The sequence below is a fragment of the Ambystoma mexicanum genome, chromosome 10 (genome assembly GCF_040938575.1).
Source record: "Ambystoma mexicanum isolate Mex_15411 chromosome 10, UKY_AmexF1_1, whole genome shotgun sequence".
NCBI lineage: Eukaryota > Metazoa > Chordata > Amphibia > Caudata > Ambystomatidae > Ambystoma > Ambystoma mexicanum.
The window spans coordinates 866,684,527-866,712,516 of NC_090932.1; the positions used below are offsets into that span (position 1 = coordinate 866,684,527).

The 27,990-nt window shown below is 44.3% G+C and overlaps 1 protein-coding gene across 2 annotated transcripts in view; it reads right to left on the reverse strand.

Annotated features, from left to right (window-relative positions):
- ATP13A3 (ATPase 13A3) overlaps positions 1-27,990 on the reverse strand; it is a 1,430,808-nt gene that overhangs the window by 747,613 nt on the left and 655,205 nt on the right. For both annotated transcript variants that reach the window (XM_069618570.1, XM_069618569.1), the window contains exon 14: positions 1,051-1,112. In XM_069618570.1, the coding sequence (XP_069474671.1) occupies positions 1,051-1,112 (62 nt within the window). The remainder of the gene's footprint in view (positions 1-1,050; positions 1,113-27,990) is intronic.

Sequence of the window (27,990 nt, forward strand, 5' to 3'; positions counted from 1 at the left end):
CACCTATGGTGAGGTTTCTTTCTAAAGAAATGTTGTAGAAGATGTCTGAGAGGGCATTGCAGAGTGTTTGGGAAATGTGTGCGGGGGTAGTTTAAAGGGGGGCCTTGAATTCTGAGATGATTGCGTGGAGTTCCTTAGTGAAGTTTCAGGCATTGGAGATTCTGCTCTGGTAGAAGGGTTTTTTAGCCTTATGGATTTGACAGGCATAGGCCGCTTTATTAGGAGGGGAAGGATCCTCCCGCCATCTGCATGAGGGAGTGAACCATCTTGGTGAGGAGCCGTGTATGTGGAAGGCTGATCTGGTGGTAGTGAGAGGTTCAAGGGCACTGGAGAGCCGTTGGTCAAAGTAGCTGATGGAGGCTAGACCTCCTTCAAACTGGCAGACTTGGAAGGGAGGAAAGCAGAGAATCTACCAGGTCTGGCAAGACTATGACCTTGTTGAACAGCGGGAAGTAGGTGGAAGTTTCGGTGATGGTCGAGTAGAGAAGAGGTGTAGTTGCAAGACAGAAGATGATGGCTGTGTGGTCTGTCCATATAAGTGGTCGGGGGAGGGGGCGTGGAGTTAAGGGAGGTTGAGCTTAAAATTGCATATAGCATATGTCCTGTGGTGTGGGTTTCCCCTCCTACTAGTTGGGTCATGTCGAGGGCTTTCAGGTTGTCTAGGAGAGGTTGCGTCATGGTGTTGTACGTGGCATCAAACCAAATGTTGAAGTCTCCAAGCATAGTGAGTGGGGGATGGGAGACCAGTAAGGCTGATAGGGAGTCGCTTAGAGCGTTAGCAAAGTCTCTGTTGTGGCTGGGAGGACTGTAGATCAGTAGGAAGCTGTGGATGAGTGAGGGTGCAAGGTGAAACTTCCCTAGGAGGGATCCTTAGTAAAGGATCTTTTTGGTTCACAATGGCTGGAGGGACCACACGCAATTGTACAGCTCCTTGGCATTTAAACATCAATGTTGATCAAAGCTAAATAGAGCAAGCCCAATTAAGCCCACATTGACAGCATACGTCATCAAATTTGCTTTGGTTCGGTAGAGAAAAATGTGTTTTCTTACCGTGCATTTTCTACTCTTTGGATTCCCCAAAGATCCAAACCATCTTCAGTCAGCGTACCAGTCTAAAGAAAGGATATAGGACAATCAGCACCAATATTTCTCAATCATAAAAACAACTTTGAAATCTATACAGAATACAAAACGAGTGGTATCAAAAGTGCATTAACACTTTTCATGAGGTGTTAATGCAGAACAGAATACTCACACATAGAATGAAGAATAGCACTATTCTTTTCAGAATAGAAACAGAGATTGGCATGAAAAGGGGTATGAAATAAACAGATTAGGCAGAGAGGCGTTCTGATCCACCAAAAGGATTTTGGGCAATAACAGGTGTGCCTATTTGGCTATACTCTTATACCAGGCAATTAGGGGGGCCGTTAACCACTAACAAAGGGGTGACCCTCACTTTTCTCTTGTGTATTTTGTTCTCATATAGTCCATTATCCATGCTTTGCGTTTCTTTTCCCTAGTTCCTCTTAAGCTTCAATCGTAGGGACAGGGTTAGGCATAAAACTACTATGAATAACTAACTTAGTTAAATAACTAAGCAACAACAAGGGGAGATTCTCTGGCAAAATTATCTGACCGGAAGGACATAAAAAAGGAGGACAAGGTTAATCTAAGAGGACTCGATGTTCTTATTTCAAGGTCCAGGCCTTTTCTATTCATCAGCGTTCTGGGGTGTACACACCTAGGAAAGCATTACTCTCAGAGGTATTTTTAAGTACTCCAGTATATTTCTTTTCATGGTCTTGGTAGATGGTCCCCAATGGCAAAACAAAGACTCTCCATCGTACCCCTTTGACTTTTGACTTCTAGGTCTCTCAAAGCTTATGCCAAGGCAAGACCTTGTAGTTTTGCGCTCCTTCGCTACAGCAATTCTGTGTAGGATTTTCTTATCCACATATTGGCTATTTGGCAGGCTGCAATAACTAGGACACCCCCACTATAAGCCAATAGTCAAACTCGCATGTTGGAGCGAACACAACCTTGCGTCAACTTTCAAGGTGGCAAACTGGCTTAATTGGTTCTGGTGGCTTTACCCATACCTCCAGTACATGGGCTAAAAGCCCTTCCCCAAAGGGCTTCTCACTTGCTCCTTCCTTTCAGGTTCTGGATGCAGCCACCTTTTTAGGTCTCTTTCTTTGCGCTCTACTCCCAAATCTTAATCCACTTACAGGGTGGCTGATTCATGTTACCCACCTTCTGTTTGTCACTTCCATAATGTAGCCTATTTCCATAGACCACCTCTGGCTCTTCCTCTATGGCTCTTCTGCTACTCCTCCATCCTAGAACACCATCTCTCTGAAACACTGTCCTAACACCCACATAGTCTAGGGATTTCTGTCTTTGTACATAGCCTTGGGTTTTAGGTGCTCCAAAAGGTAGTTATGCTTTGTGGGTTAATTTCACTCGTAGCCACACTTTATTTTACTATTAGTGAGGCCTAACCAATTCCACCTCCTCCTTGTATGCATGGCCTTGTATCTTAATATTTCTCATGTGTTGTGGTTTATGCCATAATTCAATTTGGCCGCTACCACAGTCCGAGGGCTCAAATACCTTATCCGCCATCTTGAGATCACAGTGCTTGCACCTTTCTTTTCTGGAAATTCATCCTCAGCAGATTCAGTTCCGAGATCCACCTCAGGAGACAGAGACCCAATTATGTACTCCTTGGAGCCCAAAGTGAACAGCAAAGCGTTTACATATACGACATTCATAGGACATCTTTTATACCTATTCTGATTTTCTCTGGGTGCTGTTTCTCAGCCTTGGCTCGCCACATACTTTGAACAAATGATACACGTGTCTTAGGGGCATTTATTTTAGCTCTATCCCTGAAAAGGTGAACACGTGACATGAGGGGAGCACAGCAAGGAAGACTGGGAAAGCCCAGGGATTCCACGTTATAACATTTCCAGGCCTTGCATTACATAGCTGATGGCCCCCTGTGGATTCCCAGGACCTCCATTGTCCCCTTGGAAGGTTTCTGCAAGACGAAGATAACAAAAAAGTATTCTGCACATTTTTTTTTTGGAGCGTTTTATGTAATTTCGTACATTGGGGGGCTTGGGTCCTCAAAAATAGCAAGATTTACATCAAACCTGAATAAGTGGTTTGTATCGGGCCAACTGAAAACTACAGTCAGTTTGGAGAAAAATCGGTGCAGGTATAAAAAAAAATAAAAAAATGCCTGAGAGGGCATACAAAAAAGGTGATATTGGCAGCTGGGATTAATCCCATTTCGCAAAATGACACTCTCCCTGCAGGGCACAGTAGGAGCAGTACTTTCCAGGACATGGTCACACTTCAGCAAAACTGAGAAAATAAAAGACTTATTTGGAACCCTCCTTTCACAACTATGCCCTCCCATTGACAGAATTTCACAAAATTCTCCCAATACAATCTAAGTGATCTGTACTTTGGAAAATTTCAAGCAGTTCCATCGGAAGGAAAAGAGATTTGAATGGGAAACACTTTGGGAACTTTCGCTCTTTAACTTTGCAGAATGCGGTCTTGACCCCCCCAAAAGCTACTTTTACAAAACGCATCAAAAATATTTAAAATTGCCCATTTGCTTTTTTGAAACTTTCATTTGGTTCCATCAAAGGAGAAAACAGTAAGACATCTCTGAAAATTTCAGTTTCCAATGGTCTATCATTATTAATTTGGCACAGTATGAAAAAAATGAATTCCCAGCCAAGGGACATGCCAAATGTTGCCTTTTATTTTCTTTCAAACCATTTGGAGGCCTACACTTGGTTAATGTGGAAATCGAAAGAACTGTACACAGAAAGGAAGGAGGCTTGTCCTTGTAACAATACTGTGGCAAATTCTCTGACAGAAAGCAACTGTTGGTTTTCAGAAAGCCAGATTAACATCCATGGAAGCAATGGATCAAGGCTAATAAAACCATATTAAGATCTCAGCTAGGATGAGGTTGTAAAACCGAAAGAACGGGGCACCTGCGTCTCTAAATAGAACTGCGCTTGTGGCAGAGAAAGACGCTAGGAATAATTACTTCCTGATAATGTTATTTCTAGGGTTTCGCCTCCTACAGATTCCTCATCTTGATAGATATCCTCTGGCATCAGCTGTTCTTGGAAAAGTTGACTGAGGGCCATAGTGCAGCCCTATGACCACCACCTCAGACAACCAGATCCTCGACTCCTGACATGACGTTTCCTCTCTCAAAAGAGCACACTATGCCCGGTTACGTCAGTTCCCCTCTTTATGCACCCCGTGCAAAGCAGCTGGGGGAAGCGCACAAAAGGGAAATTTAGAACATCAAAAGGCTGAGATAAAAGGTCATTTGCAAGAAAGGAATATTCATGGTTTTTATTCATTTTGAGAAAACAATCTCTCATCTCACTTTTTAGAATAGGTGAAGACTGGGGATGAGTGATGAGGAATCTGCAGGAGGAATCCATAGAAAGAACATTACTGATAAGTAGTTTTTCTTTCTAACGGATTGCATCCTCCTGGAGATTCCTTAGCTGGATAAACTCCCAAATCAGTACTTCCAGAACAAAAGCAGAAAGCAAAAAGCTCACAAACTCTGCAAACCTGTTCTGCTAAAGCAAGCGTCTTGCCCTGCCAGTACCTCCAGACAATAGTGCTTGGAAAAAATATGCAGAGGACCATGTAGCCAACTTCCAAATCTCTGCCAGTGGCATTCGTCTCTGAAGAACTGAATTATCTGCCAATTCCCTGGTGAAATGCGCTCCAATACCATGAGGCAAATGTCTGTATGCCTTCTCATAGCATTCATAGAGGCAGAACACTATCCAGCGAGAAAGCATCTGTTTAGTCACAGCCGTGGCAATCCGGGAATCGGAGAAAGATACAAAAAGCTGGTCATCTGTGCAAAGCCAAACAGCCCTAGACATACAAAAATTCAATGCCCTCTAAGGTTTCACATTGTGTAAATTTTCCTTCTTGGAAAGATGAGGCGGGAAAAATACTAGAAGCTAGATCTTCTGATTGACATGGTCCGAAACGACTTTCGGTAGAAAGGAAGGCTTAACACGAAGAACCATTTTCTCCCTTGAAAAATGATGCTAAAACAGCTTACTGGAAAGTATCTGCCTTTCAATAGCATTCTGAGCAGACGTGATAGCCACTAAGTAAACTGTTTTTAAAAGGAAGGACAACACAAGTGCATGGGATCAAAAGCGGAACCCATGAGAAAGATCACAACTAAAGATTGCACCAAGACAGGGCCACATACTGTCAGCAGAACATATTTGTTAATCCCCTCAAACACAGGGTGACCAATGGGCCCAGCATCAAAAGAGGCTCCAGTCTGTGAGGAAGCTGGTCCCCTCATCAAAAACAGGTTGCATGGTTCTGAAGAATTGGGCCCTAGATTCTGGAGCACAGCTAGTGAGCGACTGTGAAGCACAGCGAGAAGATTATTAACTGTACCACTGTTGGTACTGAGTCCTCAACGTTGACCCGAGAAGCAGAACAAGTGGATCTTGGAGCAGATAAAGTTGAGATAGAGAGTGTATCATTACCTTCCTGAGCAGAGGCGCAGCAGACTTCAATCCCACCATTGATGTGGAGGCCGAAGCCAAACTCATCGAGGCTTCTGATAAAATGTCAAGCATTTGCTTTCTAAACTCTGCCCACTTTTCTCAAGACAAGTGCTTAGAAGGAAACCAGGCCTTACCGCGTTGGCTAGGGTCAGAAGTGTAGCTTTCAACAGTATGTCTTGCAGAAGAAGGGGGATGAAGAATAATGATATCATGATGTGACTCACTAAAAGTGTGAAATGCTTATTTTCCTTCTTAACCTTCCTTTTTTTTCCCATTCCTCCTGCTTCTTCCTCCATCTCGTCCTTTTTAGACTTACAAGGGAGAGAGCCAGGGACTTCGGTAGCGGGAAATGTCAGGGTTCCTGGGGAGTCCTAGTGCCACACCTTACCTGACGGCCTTGGGATTGACTGGTAGGACCCACACTGATTTACATCATGATCCACCTTGAGACACCACACAGTGTTGCAGTCCCAGCAACATTTAAAGCAGGAAGAGTGGATCCCAGGCATAATCGAGATACAAAAAATCCTTCTAAGTGTTTGAGATAAAAGAGTGCCTAGTGTACAGAAAAAATGAACTGCGGTATTGGATGTGGTGTGCTTCATTTATACTGAGGTGTGGCATGGCCAGAGCCGAGGAACACATTGCCAGTGGCTGTCGTCTAGCTACACAATGCCCCATGGAGAAACTGTCTGAAAACAGCTGGCACTAGAGTACCGATCAAGACAAGGAATCTAAAGATGGAAGCAATCTATTAGAATTAGGGTTCTTGTATGCTCCTAGCACTGAAAGGTACATTCTGAAGGATTCCTTCTGTACTCTGATGTTGCCAAGTAAGCGATAAATTAGAGCATTGTCCAGAAAGCCTCCGTACTCGCACAAATGGCAAAACAAGATCCATTTGCTGCACTACTGGCTGTGTGTAGAGGGCCTGCTGGCCACATGAATGATCTTGATACTTACCTGAGCTAGACCCAGGGTTCCCAAAGATAACAGCTCAGGAACTATGCTGACAAATTCATTGATCAAGGGTCTGGTAACAACTGCCACCACCACTACTACTACCCACTCCCCCTCCCCCAAACCTAATTCAGCAGATGCTCCCATATTGACAGAAAACTAGGGTGGGGGTGAATGAAGTCAGTTCCTGGACATTCCAAACTTCTAGAGGCCTCTGTACATGAATCACGCTATCCTAGGTGGAAAGTTCTACACCATAAGATTGTTCCTGCTGACAGGTGGGGCCATCAGACCCCCCTGCAAAGCAATCTGAGGAGATCTTGAATCAAGTGGTGAAGCAAATAGGTGCATCTGGGGAAACCACGCAGCTTGAAGTGGCTGTGCAGTACCTCTCTGAGAAGTTCCCACTCTTGATTCAGAAGAAATATTCTTCTAAAGTAATCCACCTCCAAATTCTGTGCACCCGTCAGTGTCTGAAGAAACACTCCTCAGGGGTGACCCATTCCCAAAATGTTCATGGCCGTATGACAAATACTGAGAAGTGGTTCCCCCAGCTTTTCTACATAACATTTAGTAGTTGTATTGTCCATCGGAATTAAAATACTGGGCTCTTACAAAGAAGTCATATTGCTTTCTGTCGCATTAAGTTAATGTGTTGCTCACTATCCTGGGAGGATCACAGGTTGTGAACCTGAAGACCTCCCAACATGGTTCCCCAGATGAACATGGAAGAGTCAGTTGTGATGATCTGAAATAAAGAAGGAAGCTGACATGGTATCCCAACCATCAAGCTGCTAATCTCCGACCTCTGTGTCAGAATTAATGCATGTTTTTTTCTCTCCACCTTAAACCTGGTTAGTGGAATGAACAACACACAAGTGGCCAAGAGCAGCTGGAGAAGCTAGAACCACCGGGCCCTCACTGAGTGTGTGGCTAGGAAACAAGGAGTTGCTTTCTGAATATCCCCTTTCCTCTCTTAAGTGGTAAACAACCAGCCTTATGTTGAACAAGTTTTATTTACATATACTGACTAATTGAGTCTAAAAAGAAGATTCAGCAACATCTGGAGTTACGAAAGGGGCAGCACAAAGTTGGGAGCCAGAGGAGTTATATCAACTCACCAAGGGCATCTGTGGATGCCCCTCATTCTCATGTAAGAAGATGCTGTAGACATAGCCTTGGTTAATGACTCCCGTGGCCAAACTGAGACAGAAGGACACAACCTTTCACTGAAAATGCCTGTCTAAGGGGAAGGCAGGCAGAATGTTGCAATGTCAATGCCAGACGTGGAGATGGGTGTCACTGAGATTGCCTGTGCAAATCCAGTCCCTCACCCGCCCCCTCCCCCCCTTGGGGGAGACGCTGGCCCAGGTGTGCGAGCTCCAGAATGACACATGCAACCAGTTTACTTTTCTGCACAATGAACAGCCTCAAAAAGCCAGATTACCTCTCTGAAAGGCAAACAACCTTTACTGCACGAATGGAGAGGATCTTCTCCAATTCTTTCCTCAGCCTGCAAGAGGCCATACAAGCAAAGGGAAGGCATGCAGCAAAAATGGCAGAAAGGAGAAATCCCCTGCTCATAACAGAATGGATTCCGGAGTCAAGGGTATCTTGGCCCAAGCCGAGACATGAAGGGATGCATAATCTCTCAATGGAGTCAAGTGGGAATTTACCAGAGAGTCACTGCTTTACCTTTTGGTATGTACAGAGGTCTGTACACAAAACCCTCTCTGTTGCCTGTGCGCGGTTTCCTTTATTAGAAACTAGTGGAGTGATGATGGTGCAGTGATGAAACCAACAAAAGCCATATCCCTGACCTGCTTCTGTTGGGCCTTGAACGAAGCCCAAAAGAGATTGAAGGACAGCTTATTTAGTTACACGAAAGATGTCAAAGATTTGGCAGAAGCCGTTCTCATGGTGAACTCAGCAGTTTGTATATTTAAAAAGGTCTACACCATCAGAGGGGAGGTCCAGGATTGTACCTTGGACATTTATGCCAATATAATCTTTACTACACAATTAATTTTCAATTTTGAATCCTAGTATATTATCAGTTTAAAAATCCCAGAATTTTCCCATTTTGGATAGTACCCTGTTGTGCCAAGGCCGAGCAAAGGGATGTGTGACAATGACTGTCGTTCCTTTTTTATCAGTAAATTGGACCAGCAAGGGTTTGGACAAAAATACCGTATTAGGGTAATTCCTATAAATCTAGGTGCACTTCGGGAGTAGATTATTTTGCACTGGTATTCTTAAAATTGAACTGTGCTGCGAAGCATCCTATGAAAGGAGCATTTCCGCCCAATGCCCTTTTGAATTATAAATGCATATGAAACAAAACAATCAAATTATTTGTTGTTTGAACCATTACTGCCACATGCACACATAAATAACAAATGTATTGGTCATTTATTGTAACATTTGTCTTCCATCATTTTGGCTCTATATAAAATATTATTTTGCTGTATCTACAAAGATTTCATTAGATGTGCCACTATCTACAGCGATTTGGTTACATATTCCTCCACGTTTAGAGACGTCCTCTTCCTCAGGCCATTAGATATTTACATTACCAAGGCTCTGGTTACCTTGTGTAGAAATAAAGAAATTGTGTAGATAGTTTACATCGACCACAAAGTAAAAAAGTATAATTAGTTGACAGCTGTACAGGCAACATGTCATTAAACCCATCCACTGCTCATCGCAAGGTAAATCATAATAAATATTAATAGGTGTTACTAAATAATTGTACACACACACCACAGCAGCACTTTTGTAAACATGAAAAAAATAGAAAGATTAAAGAAAATAAAACATTAACATCAAGGATCATCAGTACTCAAGATAAAGATTATTCTTTGGTAATGTATCTAATATCTTGTTTATCAATTTAAAATGTCTTCACTGTATATGTTCAAGAAGGTTTGTTCTTAGCAATCCAATTTTATTTGGTCTAAAGTTTATTCGTTTATATCTTTCCACACTTGCATTCTGCCTGACCAGGTTTCCCAGTTTAGATTCCAACTTTAAACCTTGCCACCATTTGTATTTTGCTGTACTTGCATTTTGCCCAAAAAGGGTTCCTAATTGATATAGCGAATTTGAAGTGCAGCACTACTTGTATTTTGCCTCACTTGCATGTGCCAGACTAAGATCGCTACTTTGAAGCTCACCACTGTTTGCATTTGCCATAACTTCCATTCTGCCTAATTTCGATTCCCAAATTCAATTGCCACTTCAATCCTTGCCACTGTTTATATTTCGCCACTCTTGCATTTGTTTCCACAGGATATCCCAAAGGTAGGTTTTCCAGTGAGTGTCCCCACTTTTGTATTGTGCAACACTTGAGCACTGCACCCCATGGAATGCAGATACGTTCTGTGTTCACATCCGTTCAAGCTGTTCACATAACCACACAGATTGAACACACACACTATTGGGCTATTCCCTCCCCTAACAATACATCACCCTGGGTACTAGAGCCACCACCTATAGAATACAGCAGAGTCCCATGTAAAATTCGGTCCAGCTGTTCACATAACTTGACTCTCATAACTGTAGACAATTTGACACAGCACCTGTCCCACACCTGATAATATGGGTTGCTTTTAGGGACCTATCGATTACCTACCTACCTTCGAGCAGGCTATAAATGCACACACAAGGTTTAGCACTCCTATCACTACTTCTCAGCTCAGGCTACGGTCTTCCAAAGGGTGTTCATCCTCACAGTGCTTTGAGGCTATACCACTGGCAGTAGCCGCTATACCAAATAACATATATGCTGGGGCACTCGGTTCAGTACTCACTCCATTTAATAGAATAATAGCTGATTTTTATATCAAAAGAGCAAAAGTATTCCTTTACAATCTATATGCTTCAATACCTTTTTCTGTATTGTAGAACTCCATCATATTTGGAGGGTCAGGCTGTATTAGGAGAGTCTTCCTGCTGTGACAGAAAGAGGTGACCGAGTATAAAGATTGGGAAGGCATACTACTTGTGCATTAATTGATATGTAAACAGGCTACTACTCTGGGAGTACTGAACGAAAGCACATCAATACATGTTATACAACATTTAAATAGATTGCTAAAAAACTGTTTTCAACACACAATTTTTAAGTGGATACAAAAGAGATTAGGTGCACCACCGAAAAAGCTATTATCTTGAGAACTGATGCTAATCAATGTATATTCCTGTTCTTTTTTCTCTGTTCCCTTTATTATATTTCATGTTAACTATAATGCTGTTGTGTGTGCATTATTTTTTTTAACACCTATGAATATGTATTGTGATTTTGCATTCGATATACACAATTTGTATCACTTCCAACTAAGATAGCAACTTTGTAATGCAAGTGTGGAAGAGTAGTTCTTGAAATAAGTACATAGTCTGGCCTGGTCACGAGGTGATAGGGGACACCTCTCAGTCTGGGGTGGGAGGCCTAGCAGGGTGAAAGCCAAAGCCAGTACTACCCCAGAGGGGGACAGAGGCATTTGAGAGGGGCCCCAATTCCTGTCCCTTACCAAAGTGCCTGCTTAAATAGGTTTGTGACAAATTAACTTCTGCTCTGCAGGAGTACAAGGACGAGTAGAGGCTAAAGTGCCTACTCAGCCCTCAAACCTCTACAAGACAAGCGTGAACCCATAAAGTTAAAACAGACACAGTTAAAAGATATACCTCCTTCACCTTTTGTGGTAACATAGGACGAGTAAATACTATAGTCTCATGAGTGGTGAGAATGTGAAACAGTAGCAACCCAAACAGAAAAGTATAACAGTCCAAAATAATGGAATGTCAATCAAGGTTCTATATAAAACAAAAAAAAAAAATATATATATATATATATATATATGTATATATATATATATATATATTCAATTAAAAACGTTGTTAAAGGGACACTATGGTTAAGTTGCCCTACTAAAAAAACCTATGATGTTCCTACAGGGAGGTTATGGTTACAGGTAAAACCGAAAACATGCAGAAATCTGCCAGTTATGGTAAGGTACGCAACCATAACGTGCGCTGCCACTGTGCACTGCAAGGACTAACACCCATGACCTCAAAGATGACATCAAAAATGTCATTTGATGACATTACTAGTCAATGACAGGCCGCTCAGGGAAGGGGTTTAGCTTACAATAGGGAAATCGGTTTTCAAGGACAAAGGTATAAACAGGTAGACATCTAGGCAAAAGGGATTGCTCACAATGGAACAATGGTTTGGGGTTTAACCCCTTAAGCGCCACGGCAAGGTATCTCGTCCTTGGGATTACCTCCCTGTTGCCAAGGACGAGATACCTCGTCCTTGGCACTTAAGGGGTTAATAAAACAGAAAACGTTAGAAGGCATTGAATAGCGAAATACCAAAATCACCAAAAAAAGCCTTGGCACTGGGGGAAGGGTGGGAACCCATGGCAGTTAAAAGGTAAATAGGATAGAAGCAAATGGGAATTCGTTTGGTAATGCACACAATACACGGACAAATTTGATTTTCATTTACAAGAGATTATTTCTTTTGAGGCAACACCTTAATGACTATAAAAATGAAATACAACACCAGGGACAAGATGGTTGATTTCGAACTTCAACAATCTTGAACCGTGAATTTCAATGGGGGAATACATTTATTTACTTAAAAAAAAAATAGGGATTTACAAAGAAAACTGAGAGGTTTTCCAAAGGAGATCTGCTAACATACACAGGCAAATGATAGATTCTTCTATGGGAAGGTGACTGAATTACACTAGCAATTTTTGGGGTTCTCAATGGGGTTTTCAAAGGGATAAATATTGGATGCAATGCTACAAAAATGAAGGGCTTATGCAATTTAGGACTGGGGTTATATGCTACTTACAAAGCAAGCCTTGGTTTGGGATTCAGGAGAGTCAGCTGGATCTCAGGACACTCTGGACAGCTAGGGCAAGGGGTCTGGTCATTGCACTCTCAAGGATGGTAAGGTTCAGCTGCCTTCTTTGTCCTCCTTCTCCTGTCTCCCCGGAATTTGGTGCGTCTGTCTCTCTGACGTAGTACAGTGCCCCTTATATAGCACAAATGACATCACTAACTTTACAATCTAGGGGGAGTACCCTGTAATTATCCCTGCCGCGCAGATAGGACAGTTTACCATTCCTCTCTCCACCACCTGGCATGATTGGTTCAGGGGAGGAAAGCAGCATCTCTGGTCTCTGCAGGGACGTTGGGGCACAGTTGCAGCCCTCCCTGGAAGTGGATCACCCCACCAGGCTTCTTCTCCTGCAAACATGCTGTGGGCTGCGACAATTGGTGACACTGCTCCTGCGTGGATATGAGAGAACGTGAGAATGCTGCTATGTGTCTCTCTCAAACCCTTCTCCCCAAAGTGTGGTGAGAATGCGCTGACCCATACGGGCTCCCTGCTGATTAATATTGGTGATCTCCATCCTGCTTCTAACTGCAGGGGCGCTTCTTGATGGGACCAAGTTCCTTCACTGGCCCATTGTACGTGGCAGCCCAGACCAGGTGTGGCTAAGCCACTCCTTATGTTAAGTGTCTTTCAGTTCTATTGTCTCTTCTCACAGTTCAAATGTACGTATTGTTAATGTCTTTTTTCTGATTTCTTCCTATAGGTGGAATTGCAGCCCAGCTGCGGCCTTGGAGCACGAGGCGAATCCGGATGGAAGAGGAGAGATTCTGCGATGGTCCGCCAACAGGTAAGTGGTGGTTTAAGGTTAAGCGCAAGGTTCGAAGGCGGCGCGACCTTAAACTGAATGTCTTTAATGTCTAACCTTGTCTTTCCCATCTCTTGCAGGTGCCGTCTTCGTAAATGAGGAGCGTGTCGTGCTGCGGTAAGGTCAAGATTTCGGCTTTCCCAGGAGGCTGAAGATGGAATGCTGGATGCCAGGTTCAACGAAAGGCGCATGCAGACGAGAACAGATAGGTAAGTATGAAGATGGAGTCCAAGAAGTGAGTCTGCAGTCAGGCGATGAGGTGTGTTACACTGCATGCAAGTGCAGAATAACGAGAAGCGTTGGCATGAAGGCTGGGTGGGCTTATATAGTCGAGTTCCCGGCTACGCCCACCAGCTCTGGCTTACCGGCCACACCCTGCCACTCCTACATGATGCATGTGCAACCCAGCTCCCCAGCAGCCATGCCCAAAACGAATCCACGTGAAAGTTCCTGTGTCCACAAATAAAGCATTCTTGCTCAAAATAAACGTCTCTGATTATGCTTGTTCATGAGCCTGGCACCAAAGGTGCCAGGACTGAGTCCAGCTGGCCCCCCTGTGCTTGATTGTCACAAATGGACTTACAAGAGCCTTGTTACCCCTTGTGCCCATCCCCTGATGGTGCAGGGTCTGTTTTCTAGGGCTAGTGGCCATGACACTTTTTGGCAAAAACTAGTTATGTCTCATAACTTCATAATTATACTAGCCCCTGTCATATGAAGCATATTCGGTTTTAGCTGGTCACAGGGAATTAAGTAAGCCGATCACCAACTCTGTACGAGGTAGCATTGCACTTTGAAACATTTTTGTCATTTTCATAAAATGTACAATAGCTATGACTATGCACATGATTAAGCATGTTCCTAATTTCATTGTCCATCTTTTCACCAACTGCCCCATTCATCACATGTTCAGATCAGCCAGAAACTAGTCACTGGCCATTTCAGTCCCCAAAGTCCTAGGACAATGCAATTAATAAGACCGCCTGGAAATTACATGAATAAATAGCATAAAACGAAATTAATTCTCATTCTGAGTGCTGCGAAAAATGCCTAAAATGAAATCTGTCTTTTAATGTCAATTGGGAGTGTCGGTCCACCTTGTCGGAGGGCCGCTTGAACCCCTAAAGCCATGTGTCTTCCTCTGGGCTCAGCTGGTGACCAGAGATTTTTATTAGTCCCTTTAAACTTTGCAGTTTTGCTCTTTGGAGGTGGGTGCAGGAAGGGCTCACCCCTCTTGGTCAAGCTTTAGCCACACTTTGCCACATTTGAAATCTCTGGGCTCCTGCCTTCATGTCTGGCAGAGCAGGGAATTATGACGCCCTTAGCAGCATCACAATTTATTGTGGATTGGTTCACTGGTAGGTGCGACTTGCAGCTGGAAGCGGGGCTTTTAACTGTGAAGTTTCCTGCCGCAGCCCAAACTGGTTTTTCCTGTATTGTCTCTTGAAAGGTGACTGGAGTTTTGTGGGTTGGAACATAATGTACATTTGCTTAGGTCAACCCCCCTCATTATATTTCCCTGACATTTTTTGCATGAGCAGTGCTATCTTCCCACTGTGGCTTTTTAAAGCTGTTTCTTTTCAAACACCCCCTCATTATATTTCCCTGACATTTTCTGCATGAGCAGTGCTATCTTCCCACTGTGGCTTTTTAAAGCCGTTTCTTTTCAAACGTGTGCAGGCTTTTTACATTTAATGTTTAAAATCCTGTCTTGTAGGTCACAGGATTCTATGATTTCTCCTTTTTGGGCAAATTTGCATTTGCTGTTGGTCCATTGATATAAGGGGATGGCCCCCTTCAACATGGTTCTTTAATTTGATGTGAACAAAAGAAAAGCCAAGACGTTTTTCGTTTGCAGTTTTTAAAGGGCTGCTGTTGAAGTGAAAGGGAAAGCAAAAGCCGTTTCTGATTGTAGTATTGAAATTCTTGCCCCTCATGTGAATAAAAGCAAAGTAGGGCCATGCTTGCCACTCTGACAGGGAAAGAAAAGCAGGGCTGTTTTTGTTTGCAGTGTTCAAATGCTTGTCACTCATGTGAAATAAAAGCAAAGCAGGCCGTTTTTGGTGGCAGTGTTTGAGTTCAGCTTTTCAGGTGAAAGGGATTTCTGTTTGGGGCCTTTAAATGCACCCCACATACCCAACATCTCAGAAATGCTGGGTACCATTAAAGAAGCAAAGTTTATGAGCACACTAGATTTGAGGTCTGCCTATCATCAGATTGTACGCCATCCGTCTTCCAAGAATATGACCACATTCATTACGCCGGAAGGCCTATTCCAATGCAAACGCCCTTCTGATTAGTTTCAGCTGCATCAGTCTTTCAACGCATCATGTACCAGTTATTTCACAATATGAATGCTGGTCTGTGTTTACAGGATGATGTGTTGGTATATGGTATGGATCAGGAGGAAAATGATAAGAGATTGAAGAAAGTGTTAAATATTTTTATGGAAGTGGGTTTAACCTTGAGTAATGACAAATGTAAGTTTAGTAAACTGCTATCCAATATTTGAGACATACCAATCTGAAAGGGGCATTGAGCCTAAGGCTGAGCTAGTCGACAACATTGTACAGTTACCCAGTCCTTCTGTCAAGGAGAAAATAGTATCTTTTTTTTAGGCATGGCGGAATACGGATCTATGTGATCACTGCGACGGACGAACATGGCAACGCCAGTTATGGCGCAGCGCAGTGATCATATCGATCACTGTGCCTGCTACCCCCGGCCTACATTACCCCTCCCAAGCCCCCCACTCTACTCACCTTTAGGGCGGCACACTTCTGCGTGTGCCGCCCGCACTCTGCGATCCCTGCGGTATCAGCTCCTCCCACTAACATGGGTTGGAGCCGACACAGCACGGTGCTTTTCTTTTTTTTCTTACGTGTCCCCTGCATACTGAAATGGTAACCGTGGGACACCCCTGCATCCCCTGACCCCCGTTACTGCACCCAAGCAGAGCGGGGGACACCCCCGCTCTGCTTGGGCGCAGTAAATGTCGCCCTCATTTTGTGCGCCTCCAAAGTCGCAGTGACTGCAGGGGTGCAAAATTGAGGGTGACATTTTGGTACAATACCCGGAATACTATTCCAAGTTTGTGCCAGGTCTAGCGAGAAAATCCACTCACATGAGGGAATTAGTAAAGAAAGGGGTAAGATTCCGTTTGTCAGATCAGTGTGAAAGAATTCCAAGAGATTAAGCTTGCTCTCACCAAGGCACCCACATTGAAGAACTTGATTCTAGGAGAAGTACCATAATCACCACTGATGCTAGTACCATAGTCTGGGTGCAGTGCTGTCACAAAAGGGTGAGAAAGGAGTACACTACTGCGTTTGCATCTAGGGTGTTGAGGGCTGCTAAAAAAAATACTCACAATAGAGAAAGAGCTTTTAGCCAGAAAATGGGCAATAGAAAAGTTTTGTCCCTTTTTGTGGGGTATAAAGTTTGTTATTAGATCGGACCATAAGCCTTTGATGGAAATTCTTAAGTCTAAGGGATTGGATAAGGTGTCATCCAGGATTCGCAAGTGGGTGGCTGGATTACAAGACTTCAATTGGGATATTGAATACCTACCTGGTGTTAAGCATAAGGCAGCAGATTCTTTATCCAGGCTCACTAATGTGGTTGAGGATGAGAAAGGTGAGAAAAAAGATGAACACATTTTGAGTATAGACCAGGCAGTAGTGACACAGGAGGAATGGTGTGAGGCTACGTTGGCTGATAAGGTCCTCATCAATGTAAAGGAAAGGTTGGAGTGTGGTATGAAAGGCACTGAATTAAGAAAAGGGGTGGTACCTGATCCCTTTAGGCATGTATTCGATGAACTATGCATAAGGGGATTTGATTTTGAGGGGTGATAAGATATTACCCCCAACAGATGTTAGGAAGACAATTCTTGAAATGGCTCATGAAGACCAACAAGGAATGACTAAAACTAAACAATTGGTTAGACAGGACCTTTGTGACCAGGCATGGATATACATATGGAAAGGATTATCAGGAAATGTGGCATCTGAAAAAGCAGCCAAAGGGTGTGTTTCTAGAGCTGAACCTATGACCCTTGTATGTCTAATCCCTCTATTCCATGGGAAAGAGTAGGTTTTGATATCATTGGTCCTGTGAGGTCTCAAGGTGTCAATAGATTTGGTATAGTACTGGTTGATATGCTGTCTCACTGGGTGGAATTGTCGTGGGTTCATAATGTATGTGCAAGGGACGTTATTGCATTTTTGGATAAAATATTTAGGCTATCCCACTTCCATGGTCAATGATAATGGAGTCCAGTTAGTAGCAGATGAGATGAAAAAGTATCTTAGGACCAATGGCATTGAACATAAGACGAGTTCCATTTACCATCCTGAAACCAATGGGATATTTTAACAGTTTAACAGAGTAATTAGGAACAGTATAAGGGTGACTATCTCGGAAGGCAGGGATTAGAAGAAGGGTGCAGAGGACACTGTAGTAGCATACCAGTTCACACCCCATGTTACAACAGGTATCTCCCCTTTGGAAATGTTAAGAGGAAGGAAGCCTACCACAAGAATCTGCCCAGGTTGTTTAGGTAGGGCGTGTCAAAGGAATATTGATTTAGATAATGTCAAGGAGAGGATAACTGCTAGACAATTGAGCAATAAGGCTACATTTGATTTGAGGAAAGCGACCAGGCAGGCTGTTGTTAAAGAAGGGGAATGAGTGCGCATAAAATGTGTAGCATCCTGTGATGCTACTGGGAATGTTGTATATGTTTTATGTGGAACTGACAAGAGTGGAATGAGAATGTCAGTGTTTATCTGGTCAATTCAAAGGAGCTGTGGACAAGGCCAGTGGGGTACATTGAAGATCTTGAGTTTATGTAAATAAATCATCTTCACTTCCCTCCTGTGTGAGAAGAATAATTTCAGGAAGAATACGTCTGAGGAGGTGCAGTTGGTAGTTTGACTTCTTAGAGAGGTCGGAAATGTACAGAGAGAAGGAGTGTGTGGAATCGAAGATAACCCCGAGGTTCCTAGCCACACAGGTGGGAGAAGGAAGAGGGCCATGGGAGGCCGGCCCGAGAGTGGCACGAAAGAGGGGAGCAGGTGTGCCAATGAGGAGGAGATCCATCTTACTGGCATTCAGGCAGAGATCATTGGCGGTGCACCACTCCAGGATTGCAGACAGACAATCCGGGATGAGAGGAGAAGAGGCGGCAGAGGGGAGCCTGAAAGCGAGCTGGGTGTCATAAGCATAGCACTGGAAGTTGGAGCAGAGTAGCAATGTGGTGGGCGAGAGGTGCCAGGTATTGGTTGAACAGCCAGGGAGAAAGGCTAGACCCTTGAGGAACACTACAGGTGGAGAGAGAGAGATGGAGGAGAGGAAGGACCCAAGTTAGACCTGGGAGAACGTCAGAGAGGAAAGAAGTCAGCCAGGCCAGAGCCTGATCAGTGATACCCAGGTTATCACAGAGCCGGTTGAGCAGGATGGTATGGTTGACTGTGTCAAAAGGCAGAAGAGAGATGAAGTAGGATGAGAACAGAGGGGAGAGCTGATGCCAAAATTAAGAGCCGCATTTTTTGTTTCACTCTTGTTTACTGGGATAGAAACCTGGACTGTAAGGATACCCTTCCCCACCTGTTTTTGGTGATCAATTATGTTATCTTCTGGGGTTTTAATGAGAGTCAATAGTCCACCTGAGGGCCACCCTCGTTCCCCTTTCTTGGCTGACTGAAATATCAAGGAATAGCCATCAAAGACCTTGCAGCGCACTAACCATGTCTCCTGCAGCACAATTCTCAAATATCATTTTAGTATTCTGCACAGTAACCGATTAGCAAATAGATTTGAGTTGCCACAGGTATTCCAAGACAGCACTGCAAGGCCAGTTTTGTCACTAAAGAGACTATTGGGCAGACAGTCAATGATCCTTCAGAGTTCTAGATAGCCATGTCCAATCTACTAAGTCATGACCCTGACGAGCATCTGCCCTTGCTCGTGGAACTTCTCGTTCATTGCTACAGTCTCAGTGCACTGATACCACAATCTCATTTAATGCTGTACCAAGGAACGATCTGTGCTTATACCAGGGCCCTGGTGCTTAAATCTGTTCCAAGGGGAATAGATCATACCCAAACTGTCGTAAGTCAGCAGATTCCTTAATAATTAGATCATACACTATTTTTAGACACATCTCAACAATAGCCACATCCGTTCTTCCAGGATTAATAAAGTCAGCTCTTTCCAAATCCTTTGTAGATATGGCCTTCCAGGTAGGTATTTCTGCTAGGAGGATACTTGCCCCGTTTATGACCCTACTTCTAGTCTCCAGGAGCAGACATTCAGCTCAGAGCTTCCAGCATTTAGATTTAGTAATTACCTTGTTAACACTTTTTTTCAATTTAACCACAAACCTGTTGCTCAACGGAGTACCCTCCGTTGCCAGTAGATCTAAACTTCAAGCTCCCTTTAGATTAATGGAAGTCCCCCTGTTAAAAGACTGGGCCTTTTCGGTACCATACTCCCTCTCCACCCGAAGGACTGGTGGTTTCAGTTTACCAAAATGTCAGAGGGACAAATTCTACTTGTGAGGCTCTTTCACACCACAAACTTCCCTTAGCTACGCTCTCACCATCATGAGAGGTTAGATTACTGCAAGCTTCTGTCAAAACCCCCTTCACTAAGGTTTTACCCGTACTTGTTGCTGAGGGAACAGTGCCTGCATCTCCACTATCCAAGCCGGTTTTCCATACATCCCCCCCACTCCTAAGGGGCAAACAACAGATTACTGTTTATATTCAGAGCTACACAAGTCATTGGGTCTGAGATGTTACTGCATCTGTTCATATTTTATTCCGTTTGGACAGCCGAGTCAACCTGAGTCGAGCCTATCTTGCAGGCAGATACATCAGGGTTAATGATTTCTACAATGCCATCGGAATCTTCCAGCTCATCCACTGTCCCTGAATTTGAAACAAAGTCTGTCATTTTCCGATTGCCATGTTCACCACCCCCCCATTGGTAGAGTGTGGGACTTCAGAAACTTCCTGGAGCTACCATTGTTCACTTCAGTCAACTTCATATTTTTAGATGTTTTCCTCAGTTTTCCCTTTTATTTGGCCTGGCATTTTTTTTTTAAGGACATTAGGCGATAATGCATTAGCTTCCGCCTCCCCCACGTTATATGATACATTCTCCTTTGATGTAGCAGGGGTTGTCATGCCACCAATAGCCTCTGCCTGTTGGTCTGAAGTTATAGGCTTTGGAACATTAGAATCCAATTCCTTCTCCGTAGACCTAGTGTGGTTATTCACAGACCACTGCCTTGTCTTGTATGGGTTAGAGGATGTGTTCTTTAACTTGACCAGAATCAAATCCAATAATGCGGAATGCGACTTTGAATCATGTGGCAGGTTTTCAAACAGAGCCTGTAATGCAGAGATAATCCGGTTGATCTAATGCAGTATAGGGTCATGAGAATTCCCTATGGTGCAATATCTGTGCCTTAGCATAGACTTAAGTCTTTTCTGCTGCTCCATTGCCGGTGTAGATGAATATGACGTAACAGAAGAACCTGAGTCAGAGTCCATAGCTTCTGAAAAAATGGGCGGAGTATTCAAATAAAAGTCCTCTGTCCCCGAGTGCCCACTACTGTACTAACCATGTGTGTCAGTCATTGCCAACAGTTCCAAGTCAGATACAAGCAAGGCTTGGGAGAACTGTGTATTAGGAGATTCCAATCTCACACCCTTATCCCCCCGAGGCACCAGGCTGCTGCTTATCAAGTTCGCTCACTTTCTGAATTGCATTGAAGTATGCAGCTATTGATTTCGTTACGGGCGCTTAGGTCAGTTTGCACTCCAGCCACTGTTGTATTACTAGCTTCATGGGCATTATAATCTTGGTCTGTGGCAATTTCAGTATTTCTGTTCACCCGTTCCACCGGTGAGGGGGGTAAAGGCAGTTCCATTGCCAGATTTAAAGCTGCAGATGCGTTCAACAAGGAATTGTCACTCTCGGCTCCTTTTGCCCCATTTCTTAGGTGACAGTTTTTTTTTTGATTGGTGTGCCCAGACTCTCCCCTGATTTAAAGTGACCTGACCCTAACCGACAAACGTTAAGTACAATATTGACAGTCGCATCTGAAGTTAACGCCTCCTGGTCGCAGTCGTTGGTGGACCAAACAAGCCGACTCTGCGTCCTCTGCTCTCCACAATGGTCTATCTGTAGATCCTCAATCCGGTCAAGGTGCTTCGTCACACGTCCAAGCCACCACCGCCCGACCACTGACTGCCACTTGCACCGACACTTTGCGGCCACTAAGCGGGAACCGATATATTAAGATGTAGGGAAGTGAAGTCTCCATATACAATAAGCTGTGAGTAATGCTCAATGTGTTACAAGAACTAAACACCAACTGTCACACTGCCAACTGCACTTCTGCCGCCATTTCTTGGGATCAGGTGTATTTAAATGTTGGGAGGTGGAGCCTCGATACACCATAAGCTGCGAGTAATGCTCAATGCGTTCCCAGCACTAAACACCAACGACGACACTGCCGACAGCCACTTGCAGAGCCAAAATATATATGTACTTTAATTAAACACACCATATGCAATAATAACTAAATAGAAGAAAACACCCACTACTATAGAAAGAACGAAGAATATACAAGACAGCAAGATGCAGCACTCTGGGTAATGAGACGGTGGGAGAAAAGTTAAAAAAATGTTTTTTTAAAAAGTGTTCAGGCAATAATACCTTTGCAGTGTCCTGACGGTTCGGCAATGGCTAATCAGGCTTCTCAGTGCTGTGCTAGCTGTTTCATTCAGGCTCTAATGCAGCAGTCTCTGTAGTCCAGACAGCAAGCAAATGTCGAGTTGGGGTCAAATTGGAGGTTGATGCGGATCATGGAGATCACCAAATTTAGTATGATGGTCGATAATCAACGGTGGACGGGCTAAGGTCAGGATGCACAGGGCAAGTCAGTTCAATGCTGTGCTCAAAGGTCATGGTTCGGGAAGGACACCAGAGATAGTTGGATCATAGATTTCATCATTGATGTAGAGGCTGGAGGTTCAAACAGAGGGTTGAGCTGTGCAGGAGCAGGGGTGCTTCTTTGCTCAAGTCGAGATAACCCTCAAGCTTAGGTAACGACTCACTTCAGCTTGCGCGGCCGCAAACTTGTTTGATCTTGCTGTACTGCAGCAAAAAAGATCGCAGAGAGCCAAAGGCAGCTCCAGAGGGTCCTGTTGATTCAAATGGATTTGAATCACAGCGTACAGCAGTTCAATGGCAGAAGTGCAGGAAACCAGTTTGTCTTGACTCTCAGGAGCTGCGAGTCCCACTCCAGATTTTCAAGTGCAAGAATAAACTTTGTTCTCAGGCTCCCAAACATTGTCATAGTGAAGTCCTGGATACCAGTGTGGCTGGCAGAGAAGCAGGGCATGCTCCATCAGGTCACCCCCAATAAGCCCCAAGGATGGTCAGAGCAGAGCTTGCATCTTCCTTGGAAAACCTATCTTCACCTCAAAACTGGAGAACCTTGGAAAGGGCTGCACTCCGAACAGAGTCCAAATGAAATCTTTAAGGGTTCACGTCCAAAGAGGTTTCAAATAAGGAGTGGCAGACCCCTTCTTTTCAAGGCAAAAGCAAACAGGTGATTAGACTAAAGCAAACCTGCTTTAGGGGCCCAATCCATGTCCTTGTAACAAGTGGACTTTGCCTTCCGATGACATACCCAAAGTGGTTGGTGTTTAAGGAAGTGGAGGGGATAGCAAAAAAAAGATATTAGGAGAAAACAAGATGGTGGAATCTTCATCCAGCTGGTCTGAGATCCCTGGTTTACATTAACTCCCCTTGCCAGTAGCTTCAAATGCCCTTTCGGTATGCAGCACCCAAGTGTGAGGTTAGTCCTCTTTGGATGGGCGTGACCTTTGCTTCCTGTTTCCCAGGCCTTCCCCTGCTGGGTGACTGCATCACTGAAGATGTGTTACCAGCCATCACGAAGGAACAAAAGCAGAGGCATAGCCATCCAGTCTCCTGTCCTGTCACTTGGCAGGGCCAGGCTGTCCGACCAGAACACATAACCCTTTCACAGTTGAGTTGGGCCCACAGTGCTGACACATTTAAAATATCATATTGGTGTGGCTTGCACAATTATGAGAGCTACTAGCCAGGCGCTATCCCTACTCTGCTGCGGATCGCTATCCCTACTCTGCTGCGGGGCGCTATCCCTCCACTGCGGGACGCTATCCCTACTCTGCTGCAGGACGCTATCCCTACTCATCACTTCACTTCATGTTGAAAGGGACGCTATCCCTACACTCCACTTCTCATAGAAGGCGCTACCTTCCTCTATTGGGAACGCAATCCCTACACTTCACTTAGGATTGGAGGCACTGCCCTCCTCCACTGGGGACGCTATCCCTACTCTTCACTTCACTAAAAAGGGAAGGCACTACACCTTCCTCTATTGGGAACAGTATCTCTAAACTTTACTTCAACTATCACACTTCTGATATATTTGCACTTCATACCAGCCTCCAACAATGGCGACCCACTTCAAAATAGGACAATATCTTATTACAGTAAAATCTGCAAATCTATGAATCTCTGAAAGTCCATGCCGCCTTCATGCAGCCTACTTTTGCTTTATGCGCATACCTCTACTTCTATAAGTCCATGTTGCACTAGACAACATAACCCTGAAATGCCTCAAAAGGTTACTTCTAGCCAACTCAGGCCCTCTTTCTTGCAACTCCAGGGATGCATCATGCACCTCCAACTTTCTCACTTAAGTGACTGTATTCTATAAAGTACATAAAAGCCAATTTATAGCTGCAAACCCTCAAAATGTTAGGCTTCAATCAGTAACTTTTAAACTCCAATACTTGTAGACCACATATGCATATTCTCACCATCATTTGCATCCTCAGAAGAATACAGTATCTTCTTGCATTAACGTAGCCTTAATAACGTGACTCTACTGAAATACAAATCATCCGTAGAGTTTATAACATTAAAGGATACATGCATATGATGACGCTTCATATAATGGCGCTCCTTCATGCCCATCACTTCTTTTACTCTGGCCTGAGAAAGTTTGTGGAAGTTATACTGCACCAAATCCCCAAAAGTCATGTTTCACTTCGCTCCATAGCGCTTCTGCCAAAACAAAACAATCATTTCTCATTGCCCAAAGGTCCTTCCCACTTATTTCTTCCTCCCTTCACTATGGGAACTTCACTGGGCTCAACATTGCAGTGCCTTCTTCACACCTTTGGTTACCACGCTGCATCTGCTTTCCCAAATCTTCATTTTGGGGACCTTCTTCCTCACTTTAGTTCTCCCTTCGCTTTGCTTCTACTTCTTTCCTTTGAAGCCTGCTTCTGCTTCAAAATATCACAGCGCAGGTGCTTATCTTCATAACATTGCACCCTGCCTCTGCTTCACACTTCACACGTTTTGGGCCTGCCTCGCTATTGGGGCTTCACTTCCCCAGACACTTTGCTGCAGCTTCTACTTCAACGCTTGGGGTCTGCTTTACTATTTGGGGCTTCACTTCAAGACTTAACCCCTCTGCTTCTGCGCTGGGCTGCCCCTTCCTCTTTACTTGTGCCCTGGTCCTGCGCAAGGGCTTTCTTTACTTCTATGTCCCTTGCGCTCTGCACCCCTGGGTGATGGGACTTACTTATTGTTAGGCAGAAACCTGTGCAGTTCCTTTAGGGACCACTGCAAAAAGTTTAAGACTACAGGAGTTAGCAGTAAACCCAATTGGTAGCAGTGTGCACCACCCAGATTTACCTGGTAGCTGTGGCTGAGCAGTCAGACTTCTCTCAAGAAGAGTTAGGCAGTATATAGAGTATACACAATAGGGCTAAAAATACAGTAGCACAAGCAAACACTGACCAGAGCTTTGGTATAAAAGTATATACTTATTTATTTAAAACAACACACTTGTAAAAATACACTGGCCCTAATATGTCAAGCAAGTTCAAACACAGTCACTATAAGTATATACACCTCCCTAGTTGATTATTCGACAAGTCTAGGTTAAGACACCAATTATTTAGCAAAACAGAGGTGAGTGCATAACCGTAGATGGCACTCCAATAATTTGTTTAAAAAGGGAGAGAAAAAGCAGAATAGGAAAATAACACAGTACCAACACTTTTAAGAAACCACAGTAAGTCAAGAAAGGCAGGGTCTACTGTATAGCAAAACGTTCATAGGCCAGGCCCACTCTTGGAGAGAGCAAGGGGGAATGTGCTCAAGATCACACAGTGGAAATGCACTAAAAGTCTTTGCAGGAAAATCAAAAAGAGGTTGGATCAAGTCAGAAAGGTAACGTTAGCAGGTCTGAGGTCACCCCAGGATAGAGAGTCAAGCATTTACGGGACACCTTGCACAGTCTGTTGCAAGGGAGACCAGGCGGGACACAGTACCTGAAATGGTGAGAAAGCTCCAGCGGGGGCAGTTGTTCATGGCAGCGGGTGCAAGTCAGAGCTTCGTGCAGGGGAAGAGAGGATCTTGACGTGGAGGAAAGCTGGAGGTCATTGCACTGCCAGGGAAGAAACCAGCCGCGGAGTTTCCCGGTTAAAAGGTACTACCCTTTTATTTGCGGTAGTGGCAAAGCGTGGCTATCCGGCCGCCGGGGTGCTTGGCACGGACGATTCGACCACGGGACGATCCACGGAGGCGAAAAAGGCGAACTGGTTGGTCCCACCAGCTCAAAGGGAAGAAGATCTCCTCTGTCGTCGGGAAAGTGGTGAGTTTCGTACAGCAGGGCTCCACCGGTGGTGTCGTCGTAGTAGATGGCTCAGCTTCTCCCCTCTTCAGATTCTTTAGGTCTTGTGGCGACTTCTGAAGTTCCAGTCCCCAAAGCCCTGCTTTTATGCAGCAAAACCCCCATTCATCAGCCTAGCTGTCACTCAAACATGCTAAGTGGTGAGCCGGGCGGCTCACCACTGGGCCAATCACACAAGAGTGCGACTTGAGTTGCCAAGACAACTCAGTCCAGGGTGCCTAATCCCCCCCCCTACACATCCTGTTGACCCCAGACAGAGTGGCACCATTTGGAGGGCTTCTGTGGAGAGGCGAACACAAATGCCATTTGTCCGTTAATCCTCAGGTGATGCAGTAATCCCTATGCAGACCCACTGAGGGAAGACAGATACTTAGGGGCCTGCAAGTCCAGTAGACCCCTAAACCTTGGGTCAATCAATGAGAGGCAGAACTCAGGAAAATCATGCCATTGGTATCAGGAGGACCACAAAGCCGTGGCGCTTCCCAAATCCTTTGGAAAGAAGCCTGCAACACTTGGTTTGTGCCAACAGTCCGCTGCATTCATCAGACTCAAATGAGTATTACCCAAGTGGAGACCAGGACACTCAGGTATACATGCGCTGGGCATTGGAAGCTCTGGGGAGTGGGGGGGAGTGGGGGACTCCAGAGCAGATAAAGCTAGGGATAGGAGGAACTGTTGCCATTTCTCATTGCCCAACACGGTAACATTCGAGATGGCACTGACTATCGCACAGTCCATTAAACCCTCAGAGGCAATCAAGACCCTGACACAATTAACAGATCTAGGTCAGATACAAATGAAAGTGTAGAGGAAGAGCCAAATACCCCTACCAGACGCTCTGCCCCCATGTTGCCTATATGTTGGGAACCAGAAATTGCAACACGTGCAGTACCAGTGAGGATGCCTATACTGCAAAGAATTCTTGAGACAAGGTATCCATTGAGAAAACCCTACATGCATTCACAAAGAAAAATTGGTCTTCTGGACAGAGTCCTGGAAGATGTATGAAAATGAATGAGAAAGAGGACTGGTGACGTCACGTAAAATAGAACTGACGCACCTAGAAAAAGACACAAATGAAAAAGGAACAAACATTCTATAAGATCTGAAGAGGAGGTGTCGAAGTTGAGCAACATTTTGGGATCGAAATGAAGATGCTTGTGCGAAGAAACACTGAAGAAAATGCTAAGTAATTTTACACTTGTACAGATGCTGTAATGCAAGTAGACGAAGTAATCCAGAGGCTGGCTATGTAGTGAATAGATTGTGGCGACGCGCCAATATATATATATATATATATATATATATATATATATATATATATATATATATATATACATACATACACATACATACATACATACATAGGAATGTATAGAATTTGGACCTTCCACAATGCACTTTAGCAAACTTAAAACCCAGTGAAGAGAAAGGGCTCGAGTGTGGCGCAGTTGGAAAATAGCTGATGGCGAAGGAGAATTCAAGAAAGGCTGGCTGGCCCAGCAGCAAGAGTGGAGGCCACTGTGAGCCTGGTTGTCTATCAAGAAGCTACATGAACGGGAGAAATGGAATGGAAAAACACTGAAAGTGCCAAGAGTTCATCATTTAATAGTATTATATGCAACGTAGAGCTCAAAAACGTGGTCTCCAGTCACATGGTCAGATCGAAATAGACTCTGGGTCGAGCTACACCGAAACCAGAAGATAAGACCATGCCAGGCTCCCTTTTATTCTCAGGCACAGGGAGCTTCTACAAGGTCAAGTTCAAAGCCTAATTGAATGACAGTCCACAGGAGTGATGATGATAGATGTGGAGGTAATTGGGTGGGGAGGCATGACGAGGCCAACCCTGCCAGCACCTGGGGAAACAAACTTGCGTGCCGCTAGCAAGTGGAATATTCCAGAAGGGTACAAGCGTGCCAACCAATTATAG